Source organism: Miniopterus natalensis, chromosome 8, assembly GCF_054644295.1.
Source record: "Miniopterus natalensis isolate mMinNat1 chromosome 8, mMinNat1.hap1, whole genome shotgun sequence".
Taxonomy (NCBI): domain Eukaryota; kingdom Metazoa; phylum Chordata; class Mammalia; order Chiroptera; family Miniopteridae; genus Miniopterus; species Miniopterus natalensis.
This window is the reverse complement of record NC_142088.1, coordinates 9,158,844-9,175,031: the sequence shown is the minus strand read 5'-3', so window position 1 is coordinate 9,175,031 and position 16,188 is coordinate 9,158,844. Positions and strand designations below refer to the sequence as shown.

General features: G+C 38.6%; 1 protein-coding gene across 1 annotated transcript in view; it reads right to left on the bottom strand.

The window, feature by feature from the left end:
* FARSB (phenylalanyl-tRNA synthetase subunit beta) overlaps nucleotides 1-16,188 on the bottom strand; it is a 39,335-nt gene that overhangs the window by 7,388 nt on the left and 15,759 nt on the right. Inside the window, exons 15-16 of the mRNA XM_016199213.2 lie at nucleotides 15,004-15,121; nucleotides 3,798-3,950 (exon numbers count right to left, since the gene is read on the bottom strand). Of these exons, the coding sequence (XP_016054699.2) occupies nucleotides 3,798-3,950; nucleotides 15,004-15,121 (271 nt within the window). The remainder of the gene's footprint in view (nucleotides 1-3,797; nucleotides 3,951-15,003; nucleotides 15,122-16,188) is intronic.

Sequence of the window (16,188 nt, the reverse complement as noted above, 5' to 3'; positions counted from 1 at the left end):
AAAAAGAGTGACCATGAGTCATAAGAACTTGGCCTTGTACATTTAAGAGAAAGTAAAAACAGATCACCACAATCACCTTATGACTAAATACTAAATATTTAAAATCATAACTCCAAAACTGAAAGTGGGCAAGAACATGCTCAAAAACAATGCAGAGTCGAACAACTCATGCGGCAATGCCGAAGCTGTGATTTATAAACACTGTGCCCTGCATTGCGGGGCTGTGTCCACTGTGCACTGATTACTGCTGATGCGTTTAATACTGCTGAGTCTTTTAATACTTCTTTGAATTGTCTTTGAAATCTTGTCTCCAACGCAAAACACAGGGAACCAGAGGAATAAGGACTGTCTTCACATACAGTAGTAAGGTCAGGAAGCTTAAAAACTTCCAAACCTTTTTTCACTTAAACCTAGTATCTTACAGAATAATGTCTTTGCTGGTGGTAACTAAATGTGGACGTGCCACACAGATCCCCCCTTAGTCTAGTCCAGAACGTTTTATGGAAATCAAATCATAAATGGAACACCTTTACTTCAACTACTTGTTCAGCATATATTCCCAAGCTCATATTACACTGAGAACCAGTGTGAAGATCAGGGAAACATGACAATTTCACCACAGTTCTTAGGATCTGAAACCTTTCACAGGTGTCCTGAAAGAGGAAAAAGGTCACGACCTATAGGTCACATCAATAATCATTAGGTGTTACTGTAACAGAAGGTGTATGAATAGCTGCTGTGGGAACATCTGGTGCAGGATTATGTGTGCATTACTTACAAGGTTATTTTTCATTTCACAGAATGAATTCTGAGCAGCATGGAAACTAGAATTGTCAAAACTAGAATTTCTAAAACTTCTGTCCATCAGAGATTTTGTCTCAGGTTAAGCTGAAGTTTTTTATATAATTGTATATAAACAAAACCGAAATAGGTAACAAATTAAAGGGGGGGGCGGAATACACCCTCAAGTCACTGCAGCCAATGCTACACAAAGCCCACTGCCTTCTCTAAGAAATGACTTTTGCCACTGATTTGCCCAGGAACCACATAACTTTTTGTTTGTTTTTTTTCTAAAAACTTTTTTTAACATGTCTTCATTGATCTTCAATGGGGAGAGAGAGAGAGAAACATCAATGATGAGTCATTGATCGGCTGCCTCCTGAGCACCACCGGGGATCAAGCCAGAACCCCAGGATGTGCCCTGACCAGGAACTGAACCTCGACCTCCTGGATCACAGGTTGATGCTCAACCACCCAGTCAGGCCGGCTGGGCCCCACAGCACTCTTCCAAACACAAAAATGTGGAGCATTTTCCCTGCCCAGAAGTGGTTTTTGAAAAGGCTAAATGCATTTTAACATACATAATTTAGCTTGCAGCAAACCACAAAAACAAAGGGGAAGACGCCTAGAAAAGAGCACGTACATACGCTGTAATGATCTGATCTAGTGCCACTAAAACATTCTGTATTGAACACTTTAGACCTTCAAAATGCTCTACTGTCTGCTAAAAAGTTAAAGGTTCATCTTTCTTTGTTTCCACTCAACAACTGATATTCTATCAGCAACTCGACAGTCTATCTCACTTTATGTTCTTAATTGCAGGGGTGCTCAGCAAATGAAAACTATGTAAGGCTAAGCAACCACAGCAATGGCTCCACAGGTGCACGGGGCTGCAGCCTGCATAACAAGCAAGGTTCCACCCTAAGTCAGCAGAACTCCTTGGGATCAACGTGATGATCAATCAAGTGAGTTTCCAGATTTCTCTAACAATGAACAGGGCCAAGTTCCTCAACGGGGAATCGAGTTCCGTTCATTAGAAAGGACAGAAAAAAAGAAGGTATAACTGCCAGTGGACTGACATTAGCAGGAATCTCTGGTGAACAGATTTAGCTCAGTTATAACTGCAAAGCCACCAGGGGTTTTTAATTATTAAAAGGTAAACCATATGCCAGAGTAACAGAAGACAACTCAGTAATCAAGACTGGGAGGACACGGTAGTTCTTAATCTCTTTCTACTGGACTTTTTGATACTCAGAGGACCTTTCCTTAGCAGGAAAAACTGCATGCAAAATATAAATTTGAAAAAATGATTTGGCTAACCACACCCTAGCAACCAAATTCTTCTGTTTACAGATTTACTCAGGAGATGCATCTATATGATATGAGGTTCATATGTATGTGAAATTTTAGAATGGAGAACTAATGCTGATTTATTTTGACAAACCACGTCTTTATGTCTTAATTTCTTTAACCATAAAAAAGAAAAGATAATCGTATTTGTCATTAGGTAATCAAAATAGACTTAGAAATCCCTACGAGAAATGAGGAACTATTATTTATAATGACACTAATTCTCTCTGGCTTCACCACTGTTACAGAAGCATCCTGAGGAAAATGATGTGGCCAGTGCTGGTGATAAGAGACTGAAAGTAAACACCTGTCTTTTTTCACAGAAAGCCAGTTAGATACACTGAAATATGTACTGACCCAGGCCACACATGCATATAAAGAAGTTGTACCAAAGCTTCTCAGATTCATAAATCTAGGACATCTCACAGTCAAAGTGAATTCAAAAGGAAACACAAGCTTGACTCTGTCCTCATATGTAATCAAAACCCACAGAAACAACTTGGCCTAAAAAACTGAACATAAAGATCTATAAACACCTCGGGTTCTACATGTATGACCCAGTCTGACTCACTTCACTTGCTTTGCCTCGGTTCCTTCACTTGTTAATCCAGGGAATGGACTTGATGAACCCCAAGGTTCAGTTCTAACACTCTAGAACTCTGTAAGCATAACGTATCTTCATTGCTCTTTCTAATGAGAGATGTGGTAGAAAACAATATTCAATTTCTCAACTTTAATTATTACAAACAGACAACCCCACAAATCTTCAACCTAAAAGGGCTCATATATTTCCAGGACATTGCATTTTCAAAGAAGTCTCCAAATGAAAACAAACCATCAACAACAATTTCAGAGGCCTAAAAAAAATCTAAGGGGAAAACAAAACCATGCCCCCAACCTCATACCACCACAAGTAACTGCAAAAGAACACTTTTTAAATGAATATTTTGTTGAAACTTTAAGAAGCCAAATATACTTATAAAAAATTATCAGGTAAACAGTAGAAACAAGTAGTAAAATATTCCTTTCAAGTTGTTTCTGGATCTCTTGCCTGACAAAATAAACTCAGAATCAAGCTATAGGGATGTGAGAAGCAAAACTTTCAGAAGTCCTTGGACAATGGGAAAGAGAACATCAGGAGCACATACACCCCATGGTCAGCCTGACTTAAACTCTCCCAACAGATTTTACTGTACTGGCTTTTATGCAGGACTCCCACCCTCTCTCAGTCAACTTTATGACTTGATTAACACATGTGAAGTCTTACAGAATAACTTTCGAGGTGTTTTTTTTTTCTTTTGCCTTAAAGGCCTTAGACAGGTGGCTTTGAGTACAAATCATCAGTTTAGGTTCTCTCAGCTCCCAGTTTGGACTCCTGGGTTCACCATGGTGCTGGCAGCTTGACAGTGCCAGTAACTAGGGTTACCAATGCTCAGCTGGAGTGAAAGTACACTGTGCAGCACAGAGCTCTGAAAAGCACTTTCTTTAAATGTAGGTGGAAAGGATATTTTCTAGAAGATACTAACAAGTAACTGAAATGAGGCTCTCTCTCCTGCCTTGCCCCAAATCACAGACAAAACAAAATGAAACAAAACAAAACTTTGACAAAAATAGGCTGGGCCTCTCTTCATTCCATTAAGAGACTCTGGATTCAGCCAATTTCCTACCTTCTGATGCCTTGATCACATATCCCTTCTTTTCACTGGGAGGCACATCAAGCAGCTGCATAATTCTGTCCAGTAGTCCGTGGATTACCTCAAACCCAGGATTCTTGTTGTAGTAAACAGCACATAGATGCCTGTAGTTTCTTGCACCTACATCTGAAAAAATAAAAGAATCAGTCACAAGGCGACATTGAGCATTACTTAAGAATCTGATTTACCCCCACACACACTTGGGCAGCCAACAAAAAAGGAAACCTGTTAGTAAACACACAGAGAACCATTCAACCTCAAATGCAAAATAATATGGTTTTTCAACCATCAAATGCCCTGAGGTGTTTTTATTCAGGGTAGGTACAGAAAACTCTGAGTGCAGGCCTAAGAACAGTAAGGCTTCAAAGTGCTATAAACTGGTAAAATCTTTGTAAACAATTTAGCGATATATATCTGAGCCTTAAAACTTCTAATCCTTTATTCTCAATAATATACAAAGGAAATATCCTAAATACAAAAGAAGTTTTCATATAAAAAGATACTATTTCTGCACAAAGCATTATTTCCAATAGTGAAATTAGAAACCGCCTACATTGGGGAATGGCTACATAAAATAATACAATCACTCATCAGAATACCATGTGGCTAAAAAGCATCTTTATTAAGATTTACAATAAAGCTAGAGCAAATACTTGAATAGTAAAGGAAAGAAAAAGGAAGAATATATAATAGGTTCAAAAACTACGAAGCAAAGAAGGGAATGAGGACCAAAAAAGTCAGCGCAGTGACTACTGTGGGAACAGGGAAGGTGATGTGATGGGTGGTGAGGGTCTTCACGAAGCCTGACACTGGCAGTATTCCACTTCTTCAGTTGGACAGCTCCACTAGTGTTTGCTTGATAGTAATCTTTTTGAACTGTACATTATATATACTTTTTACAATTAAAATGGGGGGGGGGCAATATATGAAGATAAGAATTACAACTATGTAAATATAGCCATAAGCCAAAAACTCCACACTCAGGGAAAAGGTAAACAAATGCACTTACATGTTAACAGAGGTTATGTTTGGGCAGGGATAATTTTTTTATTTTTTCCTTGATTAGTATATATTATTCTACATTGAAATTCAGAGCTTAGAAATGGCATTATTTTTAAAAGGTAATACTGTTCATTTCCAGCAGTCCAAATGAAGCCTGATGGGTGACTGGATAAACCGGTTCATCCACATAATGGAATACTGCTCACTAAGGAAAAGGAACAAACCTACTGACAGACTTGACAGCTCAGGTTAATCTCAGGGGTGCTGCACTGAATGAAAGGGGCCAGTCTTAAAACGCTACACACAACATAGTCTATTTGTACAACATTCTAGAAAAGGCAAAACTACAGCAACCAAGAACAGACAGTGTTTGCCTGAGGTTAGATGTGGAGGAAAATGTGGCTACAATGGAAAGCATGAAGGGTCCTCGGGGTGACAGAACTGTTTTGTATCTTGTAGTGATGATTAAAAAAATCTAAACCCATATTAAAACTTTTTTTTTTAAAACAAAGCATATAGCATATAAAGGTAGACTCAGGTTCAATGGTAATCATTTACTTTATAACAGGTATATACTCTTGTGGACCTTTAATAATTCTAGAGGAAACCGCAGCTCTAACACAAACACTGAATGAATGTTGGTTTCATTTCGCTTTTCAAATTAGGAAAAGAGAAAGAACAAACTAACATCTATCAGGGAACAAACTGAAAATAAAAAGCTGCTTTACATTAGTATATACTGAACAAAAGCTCTTCCACAGATTCATTCTGAAAAGGAAAATTCTGAGATGTCCTAATTAAGTTACAGTAGGCTGTACGGTGCAAGGAAGAGACAAGAAGGGGTTAATCAGTTAACAGCAGAAGGGCCAGAACCAACAAAGGACTGCATCCACCCCTGAAAGTATGTTGAAACTGCATTAGCTTTCAGGTGGCTCTTTCCTCACTTATCTAGAAAGAACAGCTGACCACCAGAAGCCACCGCATCCTAGTTACACATGAACTTACCAGGCTGTTGCCCACAACCAATCCAGAAGCATCAAGTACTTTCTTGCGGACTATCCCCCACGTCTCCTTTTCCAGCTCCCCTATCTGGCCAATGTAAATTCTTTCAAAAATACCTACATCTTTCTTCTCCAAACTCATTCTATAAAGAGCCCCTTCAACCCCAGGAAGGCAGACATGTTTATCTTCTCCCTCTCGCCCTGCTGCTGGTGGCTCAGACTGCACACCCCAGGACCTTCCTGGTCCTTTTTCTGGCTAGCATATGGCTCAACAAACCCTTTCTTTTAGGAAAACTTCAGCCTTGAAGCTTTTGGATTAACAGTTCCTATTGTATAACTGACACAAAATATTGAATGCCCTTTACCTTCCAGATATCCAAATAAAACAGGTATTTTAAGACATTGTACTCAACTACTAAAGTAATTTACATAAAAGTGAGCACATAAATGGAGCAAAAAGAAAAGGGAAACTAATGTTAACTGATTATCTACCATGTGGCAGGTACTTAGTACCTATCAATGTATCTATAATATTATTAAATTCTCAAGACAATCACGTAAGCTAGATTTTATTATCCCTGTAAAATAGAAAGGGGAAAATAAAATGGAGAAACAAAAGTTCAGAAAGATTTTGCACAAAGCCAAGCCAAATGGCTGGAGCTAATTATAATTAATTACATAGCTAATAAGTTACAAAACCAAGATTTGACCAGAATCACCTGACTCTTAAAAACCATGCTCTTTCCACTATACAGTGGAAATCTCTAAAGGATTTAGATGACAACAAATAATATAAGGACAAACTTGTGTATGGATATATACCTCTCTCATATAGTCAAAAATGTCCATTCTTGAAATGTTTTTGATATGATAAACCAATGTCTGTTCTAAAGTGTTCTAAGAACTCTAGGTAAGCAACTGGAGTTATTTTTAGAAGTCAGTTAACTAAAGCTTCTAGTCATCGACCATATAGTCACGCATGGAAAGTGTATTCTAAGTTAAGCGATGACTGACCACACCTGAGAACTGCTCTTGCCACATAACTTTCTTAGTACCCACTCTGTTCAAGGCACTCCCCTGTAGGTATCCCTGGAGGAAAACGGTCTGAGCCAGCCAGGGGCCTGCACAAACTAAACCCTAACAATTATTTTCTGAGTAAATGAAGGAAGCCTGGAAAGGAAGGTATGCACACACGAATAACTTTAACAAGGCCAAGGCCAGACAATGGGCTACATTCTAAGTTAGCAGAAGACTCAGCTGATGTAGCAAAGTGAGAACTGTACAGCAGTCTCTATCATTCCCATTGAAAAGATAAAGAAATTGGATATCTAAAAGCTTTACCTGAAGGTATAAGAATAAAGATTAATATTAAAATCAGGCAGGCATAAAATCTCAATAAACCAAACACATGCATAAACTAAAATGAGGGACCTGATTGATTCCTCTGCAGGAAATCTCAGTCTCTCTCTCTCTCTCTCTCTCTCTCTCTCCTGCCAGCCCTTTCTTTCTCTCTTTCCATCTCCCTCCCTCCCTCCCTGAAGGTAAAAAATGAAATGAAACAGTAATAAATTATCCCTTTCATAACACTGAGTTGCTCCCGGGCATCTCTGCCATGTGGTACCCATTTGTTGGTGTCACATGCTTCCACTTTAACACACAAGACACATATTGAAAATACTTTGTTGTTCCATTTTCTGGGAGAGAACAGCCCAACAGAAATGCCTCCACTCAGAGGGGTTAGCAATGTAAACTGGAAGCTCTGTTTTGGTAACCTTTGCCTTGGGACACTTCTTTCCTGATTTCCAAGTTATGTAAAACTTACCTTCTGATAAGAGAAGCAACATCTGGTTTAAGACTTAGAATTTTTAAAAAACTAAGTGATTCTGATGATCAGAATAGTAACATTACAACAAAAAATACAGGACTTTTAAAAAAATTATTCTCCAAGAAAGGTTTTAGGACGTTTATAGCATACACATTACACACACACACACATGCACACAAACACACTGAGCTATAGATTTTGAGATTCAATTTTGCAATATTTTTAAGAAAGGCCACTCACTTTTAGGACATTATACTTAACCTGCCATAAGTATTCAATTAAACTCATTATTTCGGGGGCTCCTCCCAACTCTCACCACCGATTGGCTGGTTTTTCACAGTTCCCAAGATCTACCACTCCCTCTACACTGGCTTCCTCGCATCTTGCTAAGATAGCCCCTGTACTGTGGCTCAACTGAAAAGAGAAATATGACCACATAGCCCATTCCTCCCACTCCTCCCTGGAGAACTGTGAGGTATGGTGAAGTCCCCATTTCCCAGGATTTGCACAGAGGGACTAGGCTACATCACAACGCTCACTGCATGCCACAAAACAAGAACCATTTAAATTTCATGCCAAAATTAGGATTTGCTGCAAATGACTCAGTTCTTTATAACTCAGTTAACAGACCTCTGTGTCATGCCATCAAACAATTCTGCTTTCTAGATGGGCCTGCCAAGTGTGTCAGCCTAAATTACCAATGTACTTCACAGACTTCAAAGTACTGCCTGGAGAGGCTGATCTAACCCACCCACAGGAGGGGCGGCTGGCTACGCTTCTGTGAGCAGAAAGAGCATGCCAAATGATTTCTTCTTAAAGAGGAGAAAGGAAAAAAGGACGGTAGATGATGTTTCTTAGTAGATGACTACTGTGTACAACCTCTGTTTGTAGAATAGGCTCCTGCTTGGTATAGATCCTTTCACCAAAGTACCAATGATTAAAAGCAAATTGGGGGTGTTAGGTTGTTATCATACGTGGCACAGATTGGAAAAGGGCAGACTCTTCAACCTTTCATCTCTATTTCTCATTCACTTAGAAGCCCAGATACAGATGCCAGGAGAAAGGCTATCAGAAAACCAAAAAGGGTAATCACTGGCTGGTATTGAGCTTGAGATTAATAGTTTGGCCAAGCTCAGAAAATAAAACAAAACACCTTAACTTTTAGTCTATTCCATCCAACAAATTTACTTGATATTGGTCCTCAAGAGACTGAAGCTAACGCATTAGCTCCTGAAAAATTCCAGTGTAGTATTAAATGATTCATATAAGCTACAAGAGTCCCCTGAAGACATATACCTTAATGGGAAAACAAACTTTTATACATCCTGGTAGGACTGCAAATTTGTAAAAAATCCTTTTTGGAAAAGCATATGACAGGAAAACAAACATTTAATGTGCATACCTATAGACGACTAATTCTGCTTCTAAAAATATGCATTTGTATAAGAGTATAAGGATATTCATTACAACAGACATAGTTTAGCACAACCCTGGTAGCAATCTAAATATTCATAAGCAGTCTGAGCAAATAAATTATAGCACATCCATACAATGGAATATTATGCAGCCATTAAAAAGAATGAAGGGAACAGAATGTGTTCACAAGAAAAAGCTGGACAGGTAAAGCACAATCCACTGGTGTGAACTCAAAAAAGTATTTATCTGTATACATGGCTATACATAGAAATGGGAAACATATGGCTGCATATGCATAGAAAATGTCTGGCAATTAATTCCAAGAGTAGGATTGCAGAGAAGTTGGATATGTGTATTTTTTTTAAAATACCAAGAGAATAGAATTACTTTTAAGTTAGAAATATATATTCGTAAAACTTCTTAAGGACATTACAAATATATTTTCAATTTTAAAAACAAACATAATAAAAAGAATAATTTTCCTTAAAACTTATCTATATTGTAGTACCAAAATACAGATTGTTTCTCTTTTAAATAATGCTGAAGGACAAGAAACAAATGTGAGGAAAAACCTATGGCGTTTTCAATGCATGAAGGAAAAGGTTGTATCCTTTTATTTAGTGGGTTGGCTTTTATTTCGTTAACATAAACCTGAAATGGATTTTTATCTATTAAAAAAATAGAATATGCAATGCATGACAGAGCACATTATACTCACGTTAGCAGATCTTAATTATGGGGAGCCAAACATACTAAAGTAACTTTCTATATTAAAAATGATGCTATTTACACAGTTAAGATGCCATCACATATGCGAATGATGCTACTTCAAATATTGTTAATGTCAGTGTTTCCTACACCCATATTTTTTGAATTATTAATTGGAAATTCTACATGCTGAAAATATGAAGTAGTAAAATTAAATTAATGCAGACTGATGACATAAGCTTTCTTCAGAAAACCACAGTCCACATGTGGATGCAGGATAGCCTTCCATTGTTTGATGGCTGCAGAACTCATGCACAATTTCTCAGAGCTGAAGTATTTCACAAGCTCATGATTAAAACACTTTTATTGAACTCTTTATCAAGCAAAGAGTTATAGAAAACACAATAAAGATATAGCACCTATATTTTAGTTGGTTACAATATAAAACAAACAACATATATGGTACAAACCAAGAGCAAATTGAAAGAACAAACCAAATCATAAAAGAATAGTGAATCAGTTAAGTTCCCTGCAGCCACTGTGGCCAGAGAGGAGAAGGGAATAAGAATCTTAAATATATATTACAACTAAAGTTAAAAAAATTAATTCTGGGGCTCTATATCCAAACTAGTCAAGGTATAAGAAGCAGATAAGCAGATCATTCTCTGATTTAGAAAATCAGCTTCTGGGAGAATGTGAAATTTTAGAAACTACTTAAGCGTGTTTGGGAAGCAGAGGCCACGCATGCAGCTTGTCCAGTGCTGCCACAATGCTCTGGAGTCAGATGGGTCTGAGCAGGAAGGGAGGGCTTGAAGTAGGTTCGCCTGCTAAGGCGAGTGAGGGAACTGCAGCTCTGTGAGTGCTCAAAGGCCTTTAACCTATTCCATCTCCTGGAGTCATTATTAAAACCTCACATTCTTTAAATGCAGTAGTTGAAACTAAAGTACATGGCAATTTGATTATCTGGGTTCTCCACAGATATATGTCAAATTGGCAACAAGATGGCTGTTTTGTACTAAATCTGCATCTCCCTCTGTACTTTACAAAGCCCAGCTAAGTCTTCTTTCTTAGGCTGTGGTTCCTTTTAAACTTAAACTCAACCCAGCGATGAGTTTCTCCTGCCACTTCAGTGAGCTTCTAGGTATACTGGCTGCTTCAGTCTGCATTTAATAAAAAGCCAGAATGTTGGACTTCGCAATATATAGTTGCTTTCCCCGAGCATAAAGATCAGCAATTCACCATTAGGTGCTCTGTTCCTCTAAAGTAACTTTTTACTATTTTGTTTACAGTTTAGTTATATCCTTGACATTGAACAGAAAAAACAACAGTATTAACAATGGGAACCAATCAATAACTCACACAGTGGCCTGATTTGATAGCTTCAGGGCTCCCTCTACTGACTTCCCCTTTATAAAGCTGGTAATTTATCCCACATCAGTCTGCAATAACTTCCCATTCCAAAGACACATGCCACTCTGCCTGACAAAAGGGATAAATCCGCTTAGTCCCAAGTCATAACTAATTTTTTTAAATGCTGCAGCAACTTTGGATCTTAAGACCTAATAAATGCAGTGGTTGGCCCAGCCTCAAAGAACTGGAATGTGTCTGAGTCAGAGCATAAGTCTTGATACTTGTGCAATGTGCCTGACTCAGTAAGTGGGCAGCCTGAGAGCAGCACAACATGGACGGCCAGTCAAAAAGTCCGCTCAGCCCAGGAAACTGTCCAATGAGGTCAAGCATGAAAATGGGGCTAGGAGTCCATCATTTATTCTTACAGGAATGCGGGTCAGTCACGTCTTTGGGAGGCCCTGAAATCCAGGACAGATTCCTTTTCCACTTCCATCGGGGAAGATATGCTTGCTACACAAACTGGCTTGAGGCCAGCTGCATCGGGTATTTCCTAAATCTTACCAAACAAGTTCATGGCAAGTGTCACTCCCTTGTCTGTGCCATCAAGGAACCTTGCACATTCCCTTGGAGCACTATCTATAAAAATCTGTCCCCTGGCCTATCTTCCTCAAGACTAGCAACTCTGCCTCGTATTTTCCAAACACCCCTTAGCAAAAAAAAAAAAAGAGAGAGAGAGAGAAGAGGAACTCAAAAAACTTTTCTATTAGGGCAATGAAGGACGAATGAGACTGCCTTGCTCACTCCTGCCACACATTTCTACCCCTTTTGAATCAGTAGTTTCAACTAATGAAAATTTGGGACACTTTCATATTAACTGGAAACCTCCTTTATCATTTCACTTTTGATGGACTAGAGTCTTTCTTTAAAATAGTTTATTCTTTAGAAGGAAACGGCTAATGTACATCCAACAGAGGGAAATGCTTATTGGTTTGAAAGACAGTAAAAACGTATGTGTTCAATTCATTAAAAAGAAGTGGGTGACGAATTACTGAAAAAAACACACAACATTCCTGCTTTTCTTAAGTAAATTCCCACATTAGGAAATTTTGGTTTTCTTATCCTAAAAAAAAACTGCACAACAGAAGAAAAACCAATTAAGCAAAGGTTAGGATAAAAATGAGCCCCAAGTGCCCCAGCATTTGAGGTAACATTAATCCTTGAATAGCCAGCAAGGGTTTTCACGTCATTCTCACAGAAAATGACCAAATCAGGATGCTAGGTATCTGGTGTTAGGGGTTGCTAATACCCTAATAGTAAAAGCAGATACCAAACAGTGCTTATTTGCAGCCTAAACTTCTCCTTTAATCCTTATAGCAAATCTAATGAAGTGCTATCACTATCCCCATGGCACAGATGAGGAAACTAAGGCACAGCGAGATTAAACAAATGGTCCAAAGTTAAGCAGCTGGTGAGTGGCAGAACTATGACTGAAATGCGGGCACGCTGGCTGCCTCGCCTAGAGTCCTCTGTGCACCAGATGACAAGGGAGTCCACATGTACGAATTTAAAATAACCCATCAGAAAAGCTACTTCTGTTATGAAATAACTCTAGGCCTACCTAAAGAGGAAACACACCCCAAATACGTTAAAGCAAACCTGTTTGCAAGACGGTAAGCTTACCGAGATGTACCTCATCTCATTCCTCAAATCCCAGTGAAATGATAGAAAATTGTAAAGAAAGAGAGTAAGCCCTAATGGTGCAAGAAAAGAGGCAAAAGTAATATCAGATGGAAAGGGCTGGATAGGGAAAACAGAGCAGAATGACCACAACTAAAAGTAGAAATGAAGAGGTCTGCTACGGAGATGAGAGCTATTTTTCCTGATAAAATCAGTGCAGCAGAAATGCAAATCTGCATTAAAAAGCATACGGCCTGGGCTTCTGGGGCTACCATCAGCAGTGCCTATAGCACTAGTACGTAAGACCAGCTCTCTCAACAGGAGAGGTTATCTCCAAGCATGAGCCTTGGGGCAGAGTGGAGTCTGTCTAGGCCCTCCCAAGAAACAGAGGAAAAAAACAGTACAGGCACCTCTACCCAGGACCGCAATACCGTAGTGCTCCCACGTGCTCCGTGCCAACAGCAATGCCCTCCTTGTGGTAACTGTGGGGACCCCAGCCTGCTCCTCAGCCTCACCCTCCAGACTCTGGGCGCCCTGCTTGTGAGCATGCCCAGCTCTGCACAGCCCTGTAGGGAGCCCTTGCAATTAGGAAAGAGGCCTACTGCTAAAATAGTATTCCAAAACTTTTGAGGAAACCTAGTATAATTAACCTATTCTCTATAAATACGTTTGAATCACCAAGGAGCAAAACAATGTAAAACTCAAAGGACTAATATGAGAGGAAACAAGTGCAAGGTAACAGGAAAGCTGATGTAGGGATGGTAACGCACTTAGTTAGCTGTACCAGCAAGGGACTTAAGGCACAAGAGCCCTCACAACTATTTAAAGCGGGCACTGAAAATGTGTTCAGATTTCTATTATAGCAGATTTACCACCCAAAGAAAACCCTCCACAGACTGATACTCAAGTGAACTTTTATTCTCTAAGGATACAGGCACTGAGATCAAAATTCTGACCCTAGCTCTAAGGCCAATATTTATGAAGCCTTGGGAAAATGACCACTTTTCTGTCTTAATTTTCCTATATGTTAAGTGGGAACAGTGTTTTTTGTCCCATCTACCTCAAAGAGCTGGTTTAACAGGAGAAAACGTATGTTTAAAAAATCTTTTAGAAAGTAAAAGGAACCATACCAATGCGAGGTAATGCTGCTGACAGAAAACAGGCTGCACACTGGGAGCAGATGGAATCTAGCTTCAGCTGAAAAGTCTGCTATGGATAGTTCACGTAGAGACAGTAGAGAAGAAGTCCTCTGCTTTTGTTAACTGAGTCAAAGAAACACTCTCTGAAGCCTGTAGTCTGGAGTAAGGCTCACTGAAGAAACACGGCTAGGACTTGAACTGTTAATTACAAGAAACCAAGGAAATTCTGCCAGCAATTTAGTCATTTGTGGGCATTGCTCACCAAGAGATGACCTCATAAAGAGCTCGAAACAGCCAGACTTATATAAGTTTGCAGGCACGGAGAAGTCTGAATGAGACATGGGAAGCTTGAATAAGACAGACTTCCTTGGCAATCAGGTGTAAGTACTTACTAAACATATATTTATTAAATAACCACCACATCCCAAATGTTGAACCGAGCTACTTGCTGTACTAACAAGGCCAGACATACACAAAAGAGAGAAAAACTGGTAAAACACATTCAGTCAATAACTGGCTAACGAAGTCACCAGAGCACCCCTGGTGGTGAACAGTCACTGCTAAACCAGGCTACAAGAAATCAAGCACCTTAAAGTGGTACATATATAAATCACGTGATTTAAGGAAAAAAGAAAAGATTCCACAGTGCTTTTCATGTTGAGGTTTTGATAGGGCTCTTCCAAAATGTTATTAAATTCTTTATTAAAATTTGCTTTATGAAACAACTGTGAAAATTTAAACACTAGCTAGATGTCTGATGATAAGATCATTGTTATTTGGGTTATGTTAAAAAGACAGCGATGGTAGTCCTTATCTTTCAGAAATAGATACTATAGTGTTTGCTGCTGAATTGACATGATGTCTAGGAATTACATTAAAATAACATGGGAAAGTGGGTTGGAGTATAAATGAAAGAAGCTTAGCCATGTGTTGATAACTGCTGAAACTGGGTATTAGATTCACGAGGGTAATTATACTATTTCTCTACTTTTATATACAATTGACATTTTCATAATAAAAAAATGCTTTAAGCATACAAATCAAAGGTGGCGCATTCTTACCTCTGCTAGAATCTTTTACTACAATGTCAGAGATTTCAAAAAGTTTCAAAGGAAGAGGCATCTTCCGATTGGCAGCTATGGTCTTTAGGAGGCCAGGAAGAAGGGTAGTGCGCGCCACCTACAGGAGAAGACGCAAAATTGCAAAGACCAAGTAGGAACCAGACACATACAATACTTCACTCTTATCCTCAGGAGATGTGTTCCAAGACCTTTAGTGGATGCCTGAAACTACAAGCAGTACTAAACCACACATATACATATATGTATATACATATGTGTATATACATATATATATGTATGTGTGTGTATATATATATGTATATATATTCATTCTCTAACATATCTACTATCAGAAAATAGTCCAAAGTTAAAAATTATGCCAAAAAAAGAATGGGCTTACACAATAAACTGAGTTACAAAACCACAAACAACTTCAGTTTAACCATAAATAAATATAAACCTGTTAGCCACATTAGTAATGGTAGGACATATCAGTTAGTAAAGCAGGAAATAAAATATAGAGCTGTCAAGTCTAAAAGAGACTCACTTTCATCTCTGATATATTTTATACAGAAACACTGATTAAGTGTGCAAAGACACAGCTACTTATAGTGACATTTATGTGTTTCTGATTTGTTTTCCTTCCACTTATACAGAGGATTAAGACAGGATGCAAACCCTAAAAAACACATAGAACACATTACCTCATCTTAAGAAAGCTATCAAGTTTGACAAGTGAAACTGGGAGAAAAAGAAAAATTCGCAGTAAACTAAAATAAAACTCCATTAAGATTTACTGAAATATCACCCTATTCAAATGAACCTGAAAATTTCTTATTACAAAGAACACCATGGGCATTTTTAATTTAACTTTTTAAAACCTCACCCAAGGTTATTTTTTTTATTGATTTTTGAGACAGGAAATGAGAGGGAGAGAGACAGAAACATCGGAGAGATTGGTTGCCTCCCATACGCAACCCTAGGTATGTGCCCTGATGTAGACTAATTTAAAAGTGAATGAACCCAAGACCTTTCAGTGTACAGGGCCGATGCTCTTACCAACTGAGCCACACCAGCCAGGTTGGGCCTTTTTAAAAGTAGAAAAGCTAGTGGACCTCAGCAAAGAAAAAGCTCATTATCACAATCCTTCCAAACTAGTGAGGGTTCCTCAAAGTTCTGACATTG